This window comes from Martes martes (genome assembly GCF_963455335.1).
Source record: "Martes martes genome assembly, chromosome: 2".
In the NCBI taxonomy this organism is placed as follows: domain Eukaryota; kingdom Metazoa; phylum Chordata; class Mammalia; order Carnivora; family Mustelidae; genus Martes; species Martes martes.
Window position 1 is genome coordinate 204,157,922 of NC_137889.1, and position 20,674 is coordinate 204,178,595.

The 20,674-nt window shown below is 39.7% G+C and overlaps 1 protein-coding gene across 2 annotated transcripts in view; it reads right to left on the reverse strand.

The window, feature by feature from the left end:
• Positions 1 to 20,674, reverse strand: part of PRKG2 (protein kinase cGMP-dependent 2) — a gene marked incomplete at both ends in the record, with an annotated part of 83,306 nt that overhangs the window by 53,781 nt on the left and 8,851 nt on the right. For both annotated transcript variants that reach the window (XM_080796999.1, XM_080796998.1), the window contains 3 exons: positions 2,744 to 2,849; positions 4,265 to 4,378; positions 8,501 to 8,667. In XM_080796999.1, coding sequence (XP_080653125.1) covers positions 2,744 to 2,849; positions 4,265 to 4,378; positions 8,501 to 8,667 — 387 coding nt within the window. The remainder of the gene's footprint in view (positions 1 to 2,743; positions 2,850 to 4,264; positions 4,379 to 8,500; positions 8,668 to 20,674) is intronic.

The window sequence follows — 20,674 nt, forward strand, 5'->3', positions numbered from 1 at the left end:
TTAAAATTAATGGTAGCCAGGGACAAGGAATTGGAACATTTTTACAAATAATAATGATATGCAGAGGATGAAATGGGATACTGGAAATTATTATTTGAAAAAACAAAATCAGGGGTGCCTCGGTGGCTCAGTCTGTTAAGTGTCTGGCTTCAGTTTAGGTCATGATCCCAGGGTCCTGGCGTTGAGCCCTAAGTCGTCGCCAGGCTCGCTCCTCGGTGGGGAGTCTGCTTCTCCCTCGCCCTCTGCTCTCACCCCTAGTTATGTTCATGCTCTCTCAAATAAATAAAATCTTTAAAAAAATCAGAAATTCCACACAGTATGATTAACCAGTCAAATGATTAAATTATCCTTGTAGGGAAATTTCTCTTCTACCTTACCTTACCCACTTTTACTCAGGACTGTTGATATACGATAAATTCTTCTTTCGTACCATCTAAAATTTGACATCTCTCGGGAAAAAAATGATGCTACTCCAAAAATGCATGATTGGATTTATTTTTTAAAAGATAGCTCGCTCTAGATTGACCCTTGCATGTGCGCACAGGGAGGCACATCGTCAACAGATGAAGATACGAGTGTTTGCAACAGAATCCTTTGTAGTTGGAAAACACTAGAGCGTGCCCCCGCTGGACCACAGCAGACCACACTGCGGTAGAGTCAGGTAACCGCACACTACCACAGGAGGAACGGCCGAACTAACCGGGTGACATAGAAAAAAATACTGAATAAAAAACTGAGTCACAAAAGTAAGACCTTTTTTTTCCTTAAGTTCAAAACTAGGTTAAATCAAGCTATAGGCAAAGTAATAAAGAATACCAAGGGATGATTACTGAGCTTCGGAATACAGACCACTCCCACGAAGAGGCAGGTGGGAGGCTGGGAAATGAATGGGGAGCACGTGAGGACAACGAACGAAGTTGTCCATGTTCCAGTTCTTGGGCTGGGCTGTGAGGAGCTCGATGACGCTCATTTTGTTGTGTTTCATAACTTACATAAGTACTATATACCTTTTACACATATATTACACACTTCATAATAAAAAGATGTAAATGGAAAAAGAGCTTACTGTGTGTTATGAAACCAAGTGAAACATCTTTCTCTAATCTCCCCTCCTATGAATGAAAAGGTAAAGAAAGGGTAACCAGACTCTTCACTGGCTGTCATACGCTCATCGTGAACGCTCTGCCTCTGGTCCAGACTGGGATCTATCATGCTGGTGAAAATTCTCTCCTGTAAACCTGCCACCCTTGGGGATTAGTGAGGAGACTGGTATGAGGAAAAATCTCTAGTCTGTTTTCCTTCTATAAAGAAAGAGATAAGGTTTATCTGGGCCCCCACTGAACCACAGTGTTTAGGGCCTGGCAGTAAGGCTGTGTTAAGTGAGTGCATGAACAAGACAGCAAAAGGAAGAAGGAAAGAAGGTTTATGTACTAGTAAATTCCCTGAGCTCCTTCCACTAAGACAGAAGACTCTAGACTCCAAGGGTACGACACGCAGTACCCAGTGGCTCAAGCTTCATCTCACGTGTTCAAAGGCAATTCACAAGCACTGGTTGATTTATTTACCCCCTTCTTGGCCCTTGTGTGACTGTAGTTCATTCGCTTTTAGTGCTGGCCTGTGTTGCTCCGTTGTTGGATTTTTAGATCCCCTGCACTCGGGCAGACCCCGCTACACGTCAGCCGGGATGTTGGCTGGCAATTCAGTAAGGTGCCTGCTTACTGCTGCTGAAGCTCTTTGCCAGGAGTCAGTGTGACCGCGGGAGGATAAATCAGCAAGATTCTATAGGAAAACCCTTAACACCTACAATGTTCCATTGATTAACAATGCATTTATCCACAATTTATTGAATCCTTACTATATACTAGGCACTATGCCAGTTCTAAAATCATTGGCTTTGCAGGCTAGTTATGCAAGATAAAATCACTATAATTAAAAAAAGCTCACAATTATTATTATTATAATTATTATCACCATCACTTATCATAGGTAACATTTCATTATAGTATGTACTACAGCTGTAGAGACTGTCAAATCTCCCACAAAGAAACACAGAAATAGTTTAAATAAAGAACTTATATTCTCCAAAAAATATCTGTTTATAGTCATAACTGGCTTTTACAGTGAGATAGGCATTTGTTTCTCTATGAATTAATGCATCCGAGTTTTTGGGGGAGGGTACAGAATAGCTCACAAAATATGTTCCAAGGATCTGTGTCATTATGACAAACATAGTAACATTTCTGGCAAGTTAATTTGCTACAAATAATAATAATTTGGAAGATGGCGTGGTTATACAAATGAGAAAAAAATGTCTCGGGGAAAGCAATTAAAGACCGTAAAATAAGCTAATTTTAATATTATTCTAACCAAGGCATTACTAGGAAAACTGTCTTTTGCTATCCACTTCCAAATTATAGAATGTCTTTCAAAGTCAACTGAGCAACCGGGGTGAATATTTTGGAGTTTTCTGCACATTCTTCTACACTGTATACAACGACTCTGTCAACACAAGGGCAAATTCAGTGAAAGGAAAAAAATCAGCGTGCAGGGCCAACTGGAATTCAATATAATTTTTTTACCTAGTGGCATCTACTGCAAGGGAATACGTTTGCTCCAGTGGTTTAGTCATGTAGAAAATGCTTAAACGAGAAAAGCTACAGTAAAATGATTATTATGGTAAACCAACATGTCCACAGTAAGGCCACCCCACCTTCTCCTCGCTGCACCCATGTGTTGTTCTTACCTCCTGAGGAAGTTTCTGTACTGTTCGTCTCTAGCTTGAGCCGTCCTTCTCATTATGTTCTGGAACACCTCTCGATCTAGTGCCCATGTTTTAACATTGGTAGTAGCTTTAGAAAAATCAAGAAAATAATAAAATATTGTTTAGCCCCACATTAAGAAAACATTCCAAAATGTTAATCAATACATTTTCATGTATTCTCATAAAATGATACTTCTTGGAAAATGCATTATTTAACATGCAAACGGAAGGAAGTAGTGACATAAATCATGGGCAATTTCATAAAATCATCTTTGGCTTTGAAATGAACCATGATTTGGAAGTGAGTAGCAAAAGATTTCCTCTCTAATTATGTTTTGCTTAGGATGATATCAAAATTAGTTTGCAATTCCTAATTACATACTACATCATCAGGATGTAGTTCAGATTTGTGCTGTGATACAAGAGAAAACCAGCCAGCTTGTAGCTAGATCAGAGAGCAAAGAATTCACAAGTCGATAATTGGAAGTTTAAGATCTCTCAGTGTATGAGTATGTTTTTATGTCTTTTTATGTTGTTCAGACACTGTAGCTAATGAGAGCCAATATATTTTAAGGATCTCTATGGTTACTTTTGTATAAAGTGCATACAAATCATTTTCATAGAGATTATGCAAGACAGTTTTTGAGACCATTTTTTTTATAGGAAAGACATGGAAAGCAAGAATAAAATCTAAAAAGGAAGAAGAGCAGAAGCTGCAGCTCTAAAAGATCTAGATTAAATTATATTTGTACTTTTTTTTACAAAAGAAGTAATGAGAGCCTATAAAACAAATCAAGACCCAACGCTTTGGTTTCCCAAGCTTTGGAGCGACTTAGATTTATCTTGGCATTCTTGTTAAAAATACAGATGCCTAGGCTCCATTGCCAAAGATCCTGACTGAGGTTTGGAGTAAAGTCCCAGAATCTGCATTTTTATCAAATCCTGCAGCAAATCTGAGATGTTCCAGCCAGTCCTAAACACTGAGGAACACACCTAATTAATTCTGCCCGAGATTATCATGAATAAAATCAATAAAAACAGGAACCCTTAAATTAATCCCAGAAGTCACTCATGAAACTCTCACCAATTAATTCACATCCCTTTTGATATTTATATATTTTCCTCGGTTTCATTAATTTTTCTGGTTTATAATATGATCAGAACATCATGGAGAATGAAAAGCAAATATTCTGGATGAACCAAAGGCAGATGTTTACACAGTTTAAAAAAAAAAGTGAAGTGGCAATTAAAGCAAATATTGGAATAATTCAATAATATGAAGCCGTTTTCATATTTTATATTCAGGCACCTGATGGAAAGGCTCTCTTAATTTGAATTGTTTAGACGAGTGCTTTCAATATAAATCCTGTAAGCACTGCATTTCTATTAACAAGAGCACGTGAGGCACCGTGAAAGACGAAAATATTCAGCAGGCCATAGTGACTCAGATTGTCATAAGCATCGGCTAACGACTCAAAAATACAACATTTCATCCCCTGTTACCTTTCACGGAGGCAGTTCTCGTACAGTTGTATAAAATGGCTAGTTCCCCAAACGTGGTCCACAGAGGGATGGATGATAGAAATTTCTCCCCTTGGAACACCTCTAGTCGGCCCTCTGTCAGAATTAAAAAAAAACACTAATGATCAAAACCCACCTGGATTCCATAAATTGCAAAAGTAAGACAATCAGAAAGTACACAAAGTACACCAGCAAGATATCTTCTGATTCTCGTTACAATATTGTGGTCGAGAGTGTAGACTGATAGCAACTTGGCCATGTTAGCTGACCACCCTGAAAGAAAGAGTTATCTACTTTGTCTGAGGTTTTTTGTCAGTAATGGGAATACTAGAACTAGCATTTACTTCACACAATGGTTGTGAAAATTAAATACGTTAATATAGGTGGGGAACTTAGAATAATGGCTAACACATAGTAAATGCTGTATTAGTGTTAGCTGTTGTTGATATTATTATCATTGTTACAAAGTTCTTTCTCTGAAGCAGTGGATGGTAAGTGTTGTATTTAAAATACTTTCTACCCCATGAAAACGTAGCACATAAAACTATTTCTCTCGTGCAAGGAACACAACAATCCCTGTATGTCTTGAAAACACAGCAGAGCTGCTCACACTAACAGAAGGACTAACTTGTCCTCCCTGAGCAATGCACCGGCCCTGGAGACTGACCGCCTGGCACTGACTGATCACTGGCTTGTAACCCTGGGGAAGTTACTTCGCTAGGCCGCCACTGTGCTCTTCCCCTCAGTCATTGAAATGAATTAATAAATGGAAGTTGCTAAGAAAAATGCTTGAGAAAAACAATATCAGGGGAATTAGAAGACAAGCCACAGACTGGGAGAAAATATTTTTGCAAAAGACACATCTGATAAAAGAATGTTTTGCAAAATATACAAAGAGTTCTTACAACTCCACAGAAAGAAAACAAACAATCTCATTCGAAAATGGGCCAAAGAGTTTAATAGACATTCTCAAAGGAAGATATACAGATGGCAAATCAACATATGAAATGATCCTCCACATCCTACGTCATCAGAGAAATGCAAATTAAAACAACAGTAAAATGCTACCACACGCCCGGTAGAATGACAAGAATCTGGAACACTGAGGACACCAAATGTTAGCGCAGGTGTGGAGCAAGACGAACGCTCCTGCACCGCGGATGGAGACGCAAAGTGGGACAGTCACTTTGGAAGACAGTGTGGTAATTTCTCACAAAATTAAACATAAGAGTTTACCATACAATGCAGCAGCTGCCCTCTTTAGTATTTACCCGAAGGAGTTCAAAACTCAGGCCCACATAAAGGCCTGAACGCGGATGTTTATAGCAGCTTTATTTGTAACTACCAGCACTGAGAAATGACTGAGATGTCCTTCAGCGGATGAACAGACAAACTGTGCTCCGTCCAGACAGTGGGTTATTACTCAGTGCTTAAAACAAAAGGAGCTATCAAGCCCGGAAAAGACCAGGAGGAAACTCAAGTGCACACGACTACGTGAAAGAAGTGAATCCGAAAGGGCTACACACTCCATGATTCCAGCAATGTGACATTCTGGAAAAGGGAAATGATGCAGAAAAACAAAGAGATTAGTGGTTGCCAGGCATGGGGTCGGCTGAGATGAACAGGTGGAGAACAGAGAATTTCTAGGGCAGTGAGAAACGCTCTGCATGGTATAATGTTGGGTTCCGTGTCACCAGACATTGGCCTAAACCCACAGAAGGTGCAACACCAAGAGAGAACCCTATGACGACTCTGATGATATATCAATATAGGTTCATCCTTGCTTAAAAAAAAAAAAAAAAGGACCATTCTGGTGAGTGATGTCGATAACGGTGTAAGCTATGGTCAGTGAAGTCGATAACGGTGTAAGCTATGCATGTGTGGGAACATGTGGGGACAGAGAGTAAAGAAAATCTCTGTATCTCCCTCTCAGTTTTGTTGCAAACCTAAAATAGCTCTAAAAGAAAGTTTTGTCTTATAAAAATGAGAAAGGGTGTCTGACACTAATCTTTACCTAGGCAACAGTTGGGGGGAGGGGAAGACAGCAAACTCCTCACAGTTCCTTTGCCTGGCGACTGTCTCCTCCTTCCCCTTTGAACAAGTGCGAATAAACCCTTGCCTAACAAACAGTCATGTGCTCAAAAGACCTACATTCTTAAAGGAAGAAAAATGGTGGGATCATTCTCTTTCCCTTGAGGAATTATTCTTTCCTTCTCCTAATTCACCACGAAGCAGCTCTGGGTCTCCTCCCTCCAACCATCCATTCACCAAATCGGATTTGAGTCCCTGTGTTGTACCAGGAATGGGTCCAACAGCCTTCGAGACAGTGTGGACAAAACACAAAAGATACTTACTCCGATAGAACTTAAATTGTAGTAAGAAATAAACTCTGTTTTGACTCCAAATCCTACAGACATGATACAAAATTTAATAATTTTCTCATTACAACTAAACCCCACTCCATTGAAGGCACTCAGTGGTACCGTTGAGTTGATGCCATGGACTGTCCTGCATTTCAAGTTTTTTTTCCTAATTGATGATGACTCATGGTACTTGAGCAATATTGAAGAATTATATGGAATATCAAAAGTTTAAGCCAAATATGCTTTTATTATGGACTATTCATGCCGTATGTTATAAAGGGGAGATTTTTAATTAATTTGCTCAATTACATCAGGCAAGTCAGTCCTTAGAAAACACCGTAATCAATTCAAGTAAGAAACTGTCCAATTTTCATTGTTATGTGTGCTCAAGCCCTGATATCTATAATTGTATTGAAACCGGTTTCTGTCCTAACTCTTCTCTGCCCTAGCCTTTCACTGGAGTCACTGGCAAGGAACCTGATGGGCTGACATGAGTTTCTCACCTTTCCCTAGCAGGTTCCATAAAAATTTGTTGAGTTAATGATCTATCTCTTCTTGTCAGAATTTCTGGTGTTGCTAAAGTAGAAGTGAAATGGCCAAGAAAAAAGCTGAAAGAAGGGGAAATTCCTCTGGATCATCTGTCCCTAAAAACTTGAAGGCTAGCTAAATTCAGACCGTAATTCACTTTCTGGGTAGAATAATTACTTGAGAAAGACTGTATAATTTTAAGGGTGTCTACAAAGATGTTTACAGCAAATAAACACCAATATTTATGGAACTAGAGTGTCTGAAGAATCAAAGTATATGAAAACAATCTTTCATACGGTTATAAATAGAATATTACATGTTTATTAACTTGTTTGGATAGGCAACTTCTGCCCCATACCTAAGGCCCTAAGGAAACAAGGATCATAAAAGCATTCTTAGATTGCCAGGAACTAGCAGTAGAAAATAAAAGGCCGCAGGAAATCTCAGTTTACCACTCTATTTGGTTAAGCTGCTTTAACTTTCTCCCTAAAACTCAAAAAGTGGGTGATTCAGAATTTGATAAGGTGTTCAATAAGCCTATACAGATCATGTCTTGCTTTTGTATCTAAAATAACTTTAAGTACCATATAAGGCATGCATTTGATATGCATTTAAGAAATCCTTTGCTTATCTGATTTTTAAAATCTATCCAGCATATACACATGTTCCTATAAGATATATGTACAAGACCATTTAAATTGTTCTTAGAACACCAGTGTTGATCTTAAGGCATTCCGTTTGAGTCACGTGTGCTTACATGTACCTAAATCATCTTTTAAAGTCACTCGTATATAACCAAAGTACTTCACAGGACCACAAAAATAACTGTTTTCCTCATCCTGTTGCAACAACCTAAAAATGTCCGCATGAGCAGCAATATTTTGAACAGAAGCGCCTTTTTGTAGCTATTGAGCAAGTGGCGCTGTGACTGAGAGTCCCGGCTCAAGGCAGACTGCCTGTATCTGCACTGCACCTCCACCACGTGGGAGCTCTGTGGCCTTTCTGAAGTCACTTAACTTCTCTGTGACAGAGTCCATGTTCGGAATATGGAGATAGCAGCACGTGCCTAACAGAGTTGGTGAGACGGTGAAATGGGATCCCTCTATTAAGTGCTCAACAGGTGCCTGACATACAAAAAGCATTCAGTAAACATCACCATCACCAGAATGATTAGATCAACCATATTACTATTTCATGAACTCAGATCTGTGATGTTTCGTATACAAAGAGCAACCGGTTTTGCACTTTGATAAATGTTTGTAAAAAATCATAAGACAGTAGGCAAAGTATTTGTTGTATGATACCTGGAAAAACCCGTGACACCCACCTGCTAGCACAAAGATGTGGTTTCCTGGTTCTCCTTGCTTAATAATGTAACTCCCTTGCTGGTAGTTTCTCCCATACATGCATTCCACCATGTCTTTGATCTGCTGAGGATCCAATCTCTTTAGAAACTGATTTTTATTAAGGGCATCTGTAATGAGCTTCTTCTCACTGGTGAACGGGAGAGAGATGAAAAGTGACATTGATGAAAACCATGTTTTGTTGTTTAGATTTACTTTATTTAGATTTCTAATATTACCACGTATGTACTTACCACTTTTCCGGGAGGGACAAATTTTCTTCTGGCCCCACCCACACGGACCCTTATAACTACCATACTTCACATATAAAACCTTTAAAAATATTTTCAGTAGTTTTCTGTAATTGGCATTACATCAGTTTTATCACTCCTAGCTGTCATCATCACAAATGCAGCATCTCTCAAGATCTCTAGGTTAACATAAATAATAATATTAGTAATAGTAATGGGTACGTGATTTTTTAGACAGAGAGAAAATCTGGCTGCTCGAAGGTCATTAAGAAACTACCACACATTGTGCATTTATTCATGTACACTTGCATGCATAGTGCCTATAGTAGAAGTTATTTTATATTTTATTTAATCTTCCTGTGAGATAATTACTGTTCCTATTTTCTGGAAAAATGGACTAAAATTAAGAAGCAACTAACTTAATACCCCTAGGATTTCAATCTAAGCCGTGAGTCGGACGACTGTACATCTATTGCCTCTTCTGAGCTAAAGAAGTCAGCCCCCTTGGGACTTGCTAGGCTTGATCAGAAACAGAGGGAGATGGTGGCAGGCTGGGTTCACCCAGGTTTTGACCCTCAGTATGTCTAGACTAGACAGAACATACATTTCCAATCTCATATTCAAGGCATTTCCCAAATCCAAGGCCCTCTTGCTGAGAGTCCGTGAACATTCTGTTTTCTTTTGGAAAAGAAGTAGCTCAAAATAATTACCCGATCTTCATTACCGTAAATTTAAAAAGTTTTAATTAACATACTTTTTCTGTAGCTATCATAGAACTATCGAGCTGGCAGGAAAGCGTCCTCGTGGGCTAAGTCAGAATCCCTGCACAACACACTTGCTTTCAGTCAAACTCAGTGTGATTTCCAAAAATAGGGGTTTCTTTTCTGTATCTTTCCTTCGAACTCTTTCCTGTCACTAGCTTTCCTGTTTCAAAACTTGTCATATTTTTCTACACAGAAAGTTCTCAAACATAAGTAAAATTTCATGGATTGGATCCTTCCTGGATGACCCCACCCATCAGATCATGAGGTTATGGGAAGGAAACAGAATGAAGAAATTCCTTCTGCCCTCCAGTGACTCCATCACCCTTGGAGCTGCACAAACTCGTTGAGTACCCCGAGAACTTACCTCCTCCTGCAACTAACCTATCACCAAACCTGTCACGTCTCTTTACAAAAATATCAGTTACTCATTTCAGTTTCCGTTTTCAAGGATGTCACCACAGTCCAAGAAAAAAACTTGGGTCTGTACAATGTTATTGGCTTCTTTTTAAAAGGAGTTTCAGCTTCTAGCCTCTTTCCCTGTAGTCGATTCTATACTTTATTATCAGATTATTCTTGCTAAAAACTGGCTTCATCCTGATCTCATTTTCCCCTCATCTGCTGAAGCCAATAATTCATTCAGCTGATATATATCGAGAAAATACATTGACAACATGTTCTTCTCAGAGCAAGCATCTGAACAATGCCAAAAAAGCCCCAGCTTTCACGGGCCTTTAATGCTCTCCTAACATTCCAGCCAGTGTTTCATCAATGCCCACACAGCCTAATTTCCCAAAATATGTTCCAAGAAGTGCTCTTCCTTTATGAGCCAAAGTGTGCTGCGTTGAACAATTTTGGAAATTCACAATGCATACTTTCAGAGTTCAAAGAAATCTTCCAGTAAACGAATCTCTTAAACCAATGTTTCCAAACCTCAGTGTCTTTTTTATTTATTTCTTCTTTTGGCTTAACTTCTATGAACATTCCATGGAAGCAGTATGAAAACCCTTTTGCCCATAGAAGAAAAGCAACATTCCACAATCTGGTATTCACCATTTCATACCACATGACTCCACTCCATCCATCCAGTATTTACTTGCAAAAACAAAACCTTTGCTTCAATAGGCTGGTATCCTCGTGGCCTCATATGCCAGCCAGCTTTATTGTTAGGCTGAGTCTCTGTTTTCTCCTCTAACTTAATTTCTTCTTCCCTCAATCAGCTCAAGCTTTATAATTCTCCCTTTATGATCTAGCCGACCTGCCCAGGTGCTGTAACTCACACAATCCTTTAAGTCTATTCTAAACTCCTAGAGTATTGTATCCATGTGTATTCAATTCAACAAACTTTATCAAACATTTACTTGGGGTGTAAAAATTAACTAAGCATGGCCCATGATCTCAAAGAGTTTCCAAATCCTTTTAACTTAATTGAGTGTATAACCCTATTATAACATCCTACTATTAGAAAAGGGTTCTCTCTATAACTTTTTCTCCAAACAAGATTAAAATTCCTTTTTATTTTAATTTTTAGAAAGATTTTATTTATTTATTTGACATAGAGATGGGGAGGAGAGCAAACACAAGCAGGGGGAGCAGCAGGCAGAGGGAGAAGCAGGTTCCCCATTGAGAAAGGAGCCCAATGTGGGACTCGATCACAGGACCCTCGGATTATGACCTGAGCCAAAGACAGCAGCTTAACCAAATGAGTCACTCAGGTGCCCCAAATTATAAATTCTCGAAGGACTGGGTCTTCTCTTGAAATGTCTAAGAGGCAGCATACAGCAGTGACTAAGAGTATGAACTTGGCCACTCCTTCTCCAACAATGATAGACCAGCTGTTACCAAAACAACTGTCCCTGCTCACACAGTACAACTTCAAAAGCTGAAGTAGATATTTACAAATTTGTTTGAAAGCACTGGAGACCTATCAACACAACCACAGCTTGAAAAGCTGTCATCGACAAGAAAATATGAGCTTGACATTCACCTCTGTTTTTCCCTTCAAGGCATTTGTTGATTTGTACCCAGCACTGAGCAGAGTTTTGGCAGTCTCAAAGGACTAGGAAGACCAAAGTTAATGTTCAAAGTACACCGTGAAGGAAGAATCCTGGTAAACACCCAGGATTTCAGAGGGGACATCCATAGGGCTGTACCTAGAGTAAGCACCAGCCCAAACGAAGCTAGCTCTGGAAAAGACTGAACACTAACTTCAAAGTGACAAATCCCATTTTGGTTAAAATGATTTGCTCCTAGCCTGACTGCCTGCCACAAGCAAAGGTAAGTGTTTTCTCCAGGATATTCACAAAATCTAGAGACTCAAATTTTCTCTAGAGCTTTTCCCTAAAGAGTACGTGGTAAAACATCAGGCATACCAAGAGAAAAGACCAAATGAGTGAAGACCAAGAGAAAAAAAAAAAAAAAAAGAACAATAGAAAGAGACCTAACAGATCAACATATTGTAGGCATCAGATATAGAATTTCAAATAATCTTATCCAAAGGAAACCATATCTAAGACCATCATAGTCAAATTAATGAAAACCAAACAGAAAGGGGAAACCTGGGATGCAACTGGAGAAGAGACAATTACCTCAAACGACTAGTAAATAAGTTAAGGAGTTAGGTGACTTACTCCTCGACTGAAATAAAAGAAGCCAGAAGACAATGGGATATCTCCAAAGAGCTTCACGACACCTATTTCCACTATCTTAACCCAGTGAAAATAGCCTTCAAACATAAAAGCAAAATGAATACATTTCAAAATGGCATTCCAATGGCAACAGATTCATAATGTTGGAGAGCCCCAGACAAACAGAAACGACCCCAGATGGAAACTACTAGATGCTAGAAGGAAGAAAGAGCAACGGACAAAGGAGGCATCAGTGACCAAAGGAAGCTCGTCTTTACAAAAGTAACAGCAACACCTCGAGGATTTTAAAATGTTTGAGAACAACAGTGAGGCTGTGTTGGGGGGTGGGTGAGATGGCAGTAAACATAATTTAAGGTCCAGGAAGTGATAAAAGCACTACTCTGTTATTAGAAATTTACTAAATTAAGGAAGCATGTTCTACTTTAGGGTAACCCTTATAAGATGAGCCAAATAATGTTTAACTAGAAAACTAACAGAAAAGAAAATGGAATAATAATATGCATCTAATCAATCCTAGAAAATGTCAAGAAAGTAAAGAAAAAGAAACCAAAGAAGTGTAACAAATAAGAAACAAATAATACTATGGTAATAAGAAAATATTTGTATTTACATTAAAGATACACATACTAAATACTGTAATTTAAAGAAAAGACTGTCAGATTGAAAAATAAAATAAAAAGGAAATACGAAATGTGTGTTACTTATAAGAAGCATTCCTTAAAGATAAGGATACAGAAATGTTGGAAGTAAGAAGGCAGAAAGAGATATTTATATTATATAAACACCAATTATAAAAAAAATGTTTCTTAATATAGGTAACTAGAAAAACACATTTCTAGAAATAAAGATGGATATTTCATATTGATATAATCAGGAAATACAGGTATTCTAAATGTGTATGCAATTAATTAGACAGCATCACAATACAAAAAACAAAATTGGAAAAAATAAAAGAATAAACTAATCCACAATTGTTTTGGGAGATTTTAATACATCCCTCTAAGTAACCAACAGGACAAGAGACAAAAATCAGTCAGAACACGGTTTTAAACAGGTGACTATCAAACTTAATTTCTTGACCTCATTGATATTTCACGTATAAGATTGCATTTGGGGCACTGGGTGGCTCAGCTGGTTAAGGGTCCACTCTTGCTTTTGGCTCAGGTCATGATCTCAGGACTGTGAGACCAAGCCCGGCATCAGGCTCTGCACTGGGCATGGAGCCTGCTTGAGATTCTCTCTCCCTCTCCCTCTGCCCCTCCCCAGATTCCTCTCCAAAAATAAAATAAAGTAAAATAAAGTAAATGATTGCATTCAAAAAATTCAGAATACACACTCTTCTCAATACATGAAAACCTTAACGAATATTGACGATATGGTGAGCCATAACGCATGTCTCAGCAATAGAGTATGTTCTTTGAACAGCAGAATGAAGCTAGAAATCAGCAACAAAAAATAGTCAAAAAATTCTCAAATGTTTGAGAATTGAGCAACACATTTTTTGAGCAATATATTTCTTTTTTAATTTAATTTTATTTTTTTTAAGAGACAGAGTGCATGCTTGAGTGGAGGCGCGGGGCAAGGTAGTGAGCAGAGGGAGAGGGAAAGAGAATCTCAAGCAGGTTCCACGCTCAGCATGGAGCAGAACGCAAGGCTTGATCTCACAACCCTCGATCATGACCTGAGCTGAAACAAGAGTTAGAGGTTTAACCAACTCAGCCACCCAGGTGCCCCAAGCAATACATTTCTAAATTGCCCACCGATCAGTGATCAAATCATAAAGAAAACCAAAGAGTATTTTGAAATAAATGATAAAAGTGTGACATACCAAAACTTGTGAGATGTACATAAGTCATGCTAAGAAGGAAACTTACAGTATTAAATAGATATATTAGGAAAGAAGAAGATAAAATCAAATAAGTGCTAGAAAAAGAAAAGCAGAGTGAGCTCAAAAAAAGGGAGAAGGAAATAAATAATAAAATGAAAGCAGAAAATTATAAAATAGAAAAGAAAAGTACAATGAAGCGAATCAACACAGCCTTCAATGGTTTCTTCAGAAAGACACAAAACTGAGGAATTCATGGCAAGGCAAGGAGACAGAGAGAATAATTATCAATCTTAAAAATAAGGGATGCATCACTACAGATATTACAGGTATAAAAAGAAATGATTGGATATATAGTATAATCAACTCCTGAAAATTAAGTGAAATGAAAAACCTCGAGAAAAATAAAATAAACCATGTATGACAAAAGAAGAAGCAAAAAAGTGTTTAGCAATTAGAAAAATTGAACCAAAAATAAAAACGGTCTCACAAAAGGAATTCTAAATCCTACCACTAAGTTTTTCAGACACTGAAGGAAAAAATAACATTTTTACATAATCTTTTTCAGAAAATAAAAAAGAAGAATTCTTCCCACCTTACTTTAGAGTATGAGAATAGGCTGATAACAAAATTCACATCACAAGAAAGGAAAACTAATGTGATTAATGACATAGAAAGAATAAAGATAAAAAAAATTAGTAAAGGGGTGCCTGGGTGGCTCAGTGGGTTAAGCCATTGCCTTCGGCTCAGGTCATGATCTCAGGGTCCTGGGAGCGGGCTCTCTTCTCTGCAGGGAGCCTGCTTCCCTTCTTCTCTCTCTGCCTACCTCTCTGCCTGCTTGTGATCTCTGTCTGTCAAATAAATAAATAAAATCTTTTAAAAAATTAGTGAAATCTCATTGGATGTAGAAAAAGCATTTGATAAAATTAAATACCTGTATATTATTTCTAAATTTTAAAAAAGCTCTTAGCAAATTAGGAATAGAGTGGAATGGAATTTCATTAATCTGATAAAAGATTATGTGTAGAACAAAACAAAAACAGAAAGCATTATATCACACGGTAAAATATTGAAAGACTTCCTCCAGGTATCAGAAATGAGACATTTCAATTTGACCCTGAACCAGGAGTCTGAGCAAATGTAATAACGTGAGAAACACACACACACACACACACACACACACACAAAGAGAAAAAAAGAAAAAATACCAAAGATGTAAATGTAGGAAAAGAAAAAATAAATCTATCCTTCTTTCTAAAGACACGTTGTGTCTTTAGAAATAGTCAAAGGAATGTATAGGTGAACTATCAAAATTAACAAGTGATTCCAACAACTGGATACAAGGTCCCCAAACAAATTCAATCTTATTTCTATATCCCAGCATCAAATAATTAAAAAAGAAAAATTTTAAATTACATCACTTTAAAAAGATAACAAACATCCAATATACAGGATTATATCTAACAAAAATGTGGAAGACCTCTACAGAGAGAAGTACAGGATTTTAAGAGAAATGAAAGAAATGGAAACATAACCATAGTTGTGGATGAGAAGACTAAATTTTTTAATGATGTCAGTGCTACTCAGGTTGATCAGGTTTGATGAAACCTCAGTCAATGTTTTGAAAAATTTTATGAAAATTAACAAGCTGATTCTAAAATTCTCGGTCATAAAAAGGCCCCAGAAAAGCCATCACAACACGGGAGAGCAGTAACACAGTTGGGAGACGTAAAGTAAAGGATGTCAAGATTCACTAGACATCAAAGTAATCAAAAGAATAAATTCGTGGCACAAGAACAAACAAGAAGACCTTTGGGACAGAGGAGAAAGTTCAAAAATCCACCTACACGCACGAAGAGCCTTCACTTAGGACAGTAGTTGTACTACAGAGCTATAGGGGAGACCAGACATCAATGGAAAGTGCATATTCCTAAAACAGCTCACCCTTGTTAATGATCAAGGAAGAGATAACCAAAGCCGTAACCAGATACCACAACGTACACACCAGAATGGCTAAAACGGAAAAAACAAACAAACAAAAAACCAAAACTGACAATGCCAAAGGCGCTGAGCGTGCAGAGTAACTTCGTGCTCACAGGTTACTGGATGGAGTATGTGTGTGTTCAACTACTTTGGAAAATTATGTGACAATCTGTATTACATGTGAACTTAGATAAAATATACTACTCAGCAATTCCTCTCCTAGGTACATAACCATCATAAATCACAAGCCTACGACATAGTGCATATGTAGAGACAGATACGGATACAGATAAATGCACAGAGGGAGAGAGAGAGACACGCAGAAATGTCCGTGGCGGCCTCACTCAAAACTGCTAAATCAGTCAAATGCCCGACGATAGTAGCATTGACAAGCTGTGGCATAAACAACCAATAAACACTACATAGCGCTGATAATTAATAAGTCATTATTATTAATAATTAATTAATAAATTACTGCCACACACAATAACATAAGTGACTCTCACTATATAATACAAACAAGCTAGTCTTTTTTTTTTTTTTTAAAGATTTTTTATTTATTTATTTATTTTTTTTTGGCAGAGAGAGATTACAAATAGGCAGAGAAGCAGGCAGAGAGAGGGGGAAGCAGGCTCCCAGCTGAGCAGAGGGCCCGATGTGGGGCTCGATCCCAGGACCCTGGGATTACGACCTGAGCCGAAGGCAGCAGCTTAACCCACTGAGCCACCCAGGCGCCCCACAAACAAGCTAGTCTTATGTAGAGTAGATAGTCTATAAATCCATTAAGATAAAATTCAGAAATAAACTGAGGTCCTGGGTGGTTCAATTAAGCATGTGCCTTGGACTCAGGTCATGATCTCGGGGTCCTGGGATCAGGCCCCACGTTGGGCTCCCTGCTCAGTGGGGAGCCTGCTTCTCCCTCTGCCTCTGCCCCTCGCCCCACTCATGCATGCTCTCTCAAGTAAGTAAATCAAATCTTCAAAGAATACAAAGATAGGCACAAAGTAATCTGTGATAATCCTAGCACTGACACTGGCTACCTCTGAGGTGGATAACGGTAGACGTTAGAAGAGAGGAAGAGGGACTGAGCTACGGGGAATGTGCTGTTGTCTGGTCTGTCTGGGGTAACATGGGCTTGTTCCCTTTATGATTTGCGTACTTCAGTGGAAAGTTAATTTAAAAAAATAAAATGTGGGGAAAAAAAAGTGTAAACGAGTTTGGAGTCAGAAAATCCTTCGTTCGAATCTCAGTTCTGCCCCTTCCTCGAGGTGCCCCCTTGGACGGGTCCCTGAACTTTCCGAATCTCAGACTCCTCTGCAAACAAAGCGTAGGAATCATTTCTGCTTCACGGGAGCATCACGCGCGCCAGTAAGAGAATGACAGTCGCAGTAGTTGGCAACGGCATGTTTTTTGGGGGGTGGGAGAGGGGGTGGAACGGGATGGGGGTGGGGGTGGAACGGGAAAAGTTCTAGAAACCCGGGATAAACAAAGAGGCGCTGCCGAGACCCTCAGCTCACTTCCAAGTTCCTCCCACCGGGGTGGATCTCAAATTCACGCCCAGGGGCGGCAGCATCCGTGATCCTCCTATAATCCTTTTACATCCTCTGCCTATGTAATCAACATTCTTGGAAGCAATAAATTTCTGTCCTCTAATTTGCTTCAGGAAGTTTAGTTGGTCAAAGTCCACCAACAGTTCCTGTTACGTTACGGTCCCCCATCTTTTCTCCGGTTCTGACGTTAGAGGCCTGTGTCCTCACTGTTTGCTTCTGTTGGGTAACAGCGTATCCCGCAACCTTCTTTGCATAAGCTCAGGGCAAAGTAGGGGCCAGTGGCCTCTGCCTGCTTCCTTCTTTCTTATCTGCCAAGGGTTTCTTGTGAGCAGAGAGGTTGCGGCCCTGCAACTCTCACGGCACGTCGTAGCTCAATTCCACATACAGCGAGAAAGCACACTGTAAAGCATATTTGTCAAGGGTACAAGATCTGCAGCCACAGTGCCAGGGTTTGAGTCCTAATTCTGCCCCCATGAACTGTGGAACGCTGGGCAAGTCACTTAATCTCGAGTTTCCTCAGCTGTAAAATTACAATAAACACAGTGCACAGGTCATAGGATTTCTGTGACAATTTAATGAGTTCGCAGTATAAACCTCTAAGAACAGTGCCCTGCACGTAAAATACGTTGCCTAAGGGATGGCTGTTATTCTTATAAGCCAGCAAGTTACCAGCTACTTAAAAACCTCAAACAGCTCTAAAAACTATACTTAAGACCTACCTCGATTTTATTTAGGGAGTCCCCCTCCCAGTGGTGGTAAAACTCTTGACAATCCAGCCTCGCCGCCTGTTCAGCCTCCCGGTGCTCAGAGCACCCACGGGCCACTGAACCGCTTACAAGTCCCCAAATGTGCCAGACGCCTTGTCTCTCTGCCAGCCCTTCCTCCTTCAAAACCCAGCTCGGATTCATCTCTTCCATGGAGCCCTCCCCGATCCCAGCAAGCAAAGTGTGCTCCCTCCTTCCTCTGCACACCTACCTCTTAGAATACAAACTACACAAGACTGCAAACATGTTAGCTTCCCCAAGGAGGCTGTGATCTCCAACTGCGTGGCCAAGCCTTCTTCACCCTCTTAGGGGCCAAAACCTACGAGTGCACCTGGAGCCCAGCGGAACTCAAAAGATTAAGAATGCTAACGGGCTACGAATATTCCTACTCTTTCCCCAAGTTTACAAATTATGGGTACAGAGACAAGAATGGAGACGAGAGGTGTCGCTATTTCGTAAACAAGCTGCAGATGATGAGCAAAATAAGTATCTCTTCACTTCCTTCCCCCAAATATCTTTCGAGCAATAAACCAACGAGGAAAAAAACCTAATAAAGGCACTAGTTTAGGATTTGGAGAAACCAGCCTGAGAATGATGAGATCACTCCGTGCGTAATCAGAAAATGAGCATGACTTTCTCCTGTCAGCTCGCTCACTCTATTGCCATGTAATTGAATACGGTTGTGATTTAATCACGTTTACTGTTCCTTCATGCTCACGGCAAAGACTTCTCTGACTCTCTCTTAAATGTGTGCCCAGGATCCTATTCCCACGAGCACCCAAGAACAGAGTTTAATAATGAAACGTTAAAAACAACCAAAATTTACAAGGGAGTTAACCTGACACACTCAACGATGAGCACGGTCATCGTTCTGCTGCATGGTAATTAGGCAGAAATGGTGAGCAGTTCCCTGACAAGTCCGCAATGAGCACCGCTCTTCAGTCGTCGCACGGAACATCTCTGGAGTCCGCAGCAGGGAAGCTTGTTCCTGTAACAAAACACTGACTCCCAATCGTCGCTGCACATTACGACCCTCTGGGGAGGCTGTATAAATCCTGGTGCCCAGGATGCTCACCTCGAACCAATTTAATAAGACCCCCCTGGCGGTTAAACCTCAAGGATCAGTGTTTTTAAATCCTCCCCAGGTGATTACAATGCATGCCTAAGGCTAAGAATGACGGCTGTAAACAAGAAAAGACAAGGGACCCTGAAGTCCTTTTCCTCTTTATTCCCGCTGCACTGGAAACAAACCTCCACTGAAGGCTGGTGACGCGATCAATTACTATCAAGTAATTAACAATGGCTGATTAATTAACAATGACAAATTAACGTCTGTTGCAGGAGTTTTCCATATCTTATTCTCCTCTGCAATATTACAAATAAACACAGAAATAAGAAAATCGTTACTCCTCTCTCCCTCTTCCCAGGAAACCATATAGAACCTGCAATGTGGGTTAGCACATTGGGGCCAATGCTGTCAAGTCAGCCCCAGGACTCTGGAATTATTTTTTAATTGTGGTAAAACACACATTTGCAAACTATACCATTTTAGCCATTTTTAAGAGTACAGTGTAGGGGCGCCTGGGTGGCTCAGTGGGTTAAAGCCTCTGCTCTGCGCTCAGGTCATGATCCCAGGGTCCTGGGATCGAGCCCCGAGTCGGGCTCTCTGCTCAGTGGGGAGCCTGCTTCCCTTCCTCTCTCTCTGCCTGCCTCTCTGCCTACTTGTGATCTCTGTCTGTCAAATAAACAAATAAAACCTTTAAAAAAAAAAAAAAGAGTACAGTGTAGTCACATTAAGGATATTCTCATTGCTTTTCAACCATTACCACCATTCATCTGCAGATCTTTTTTCATCTTCCCAAACTAAAACTCTACCCATTAAACAATAACTCCCATTCTCTGCTCCCAGCCCCTGGCAACCTTCAATTCTGCTTTATGTCTCTACAAATGTGATTAGGTGTGCCATATAAGTGGACTAATACAATATTTGTCCTTCTGGGTCTGACCTACTCACTTGGCATGATGTCCTCAAGGTTCGTTCATGTCGTAGCATGAAAAGAGGAAGGAGTTTCCTTTCCTTCTTAAGGCTGAATAATATCTCATTATACGTATTTACTGTATTTCATTTACCCATTGATCCCACCATCAGTGGACATCTGGGTTGTTTTCACGTCTGGGCTATGATACATAGCTCACAGCATGCTGCCATAGACACACGTCTACAAGCCTCTGGATTTTTATGTACGGTGTTGCATCTCCAGCATGGCCAGCATTCTTACCCAGGGAATCTCACAACAGAAAAACAAAAGGGCCTGGTGTAGTGTCCCGAATTCTAAGATGGCTCCATGATCTCCAATGCCTTGTGTCAAACTCTTG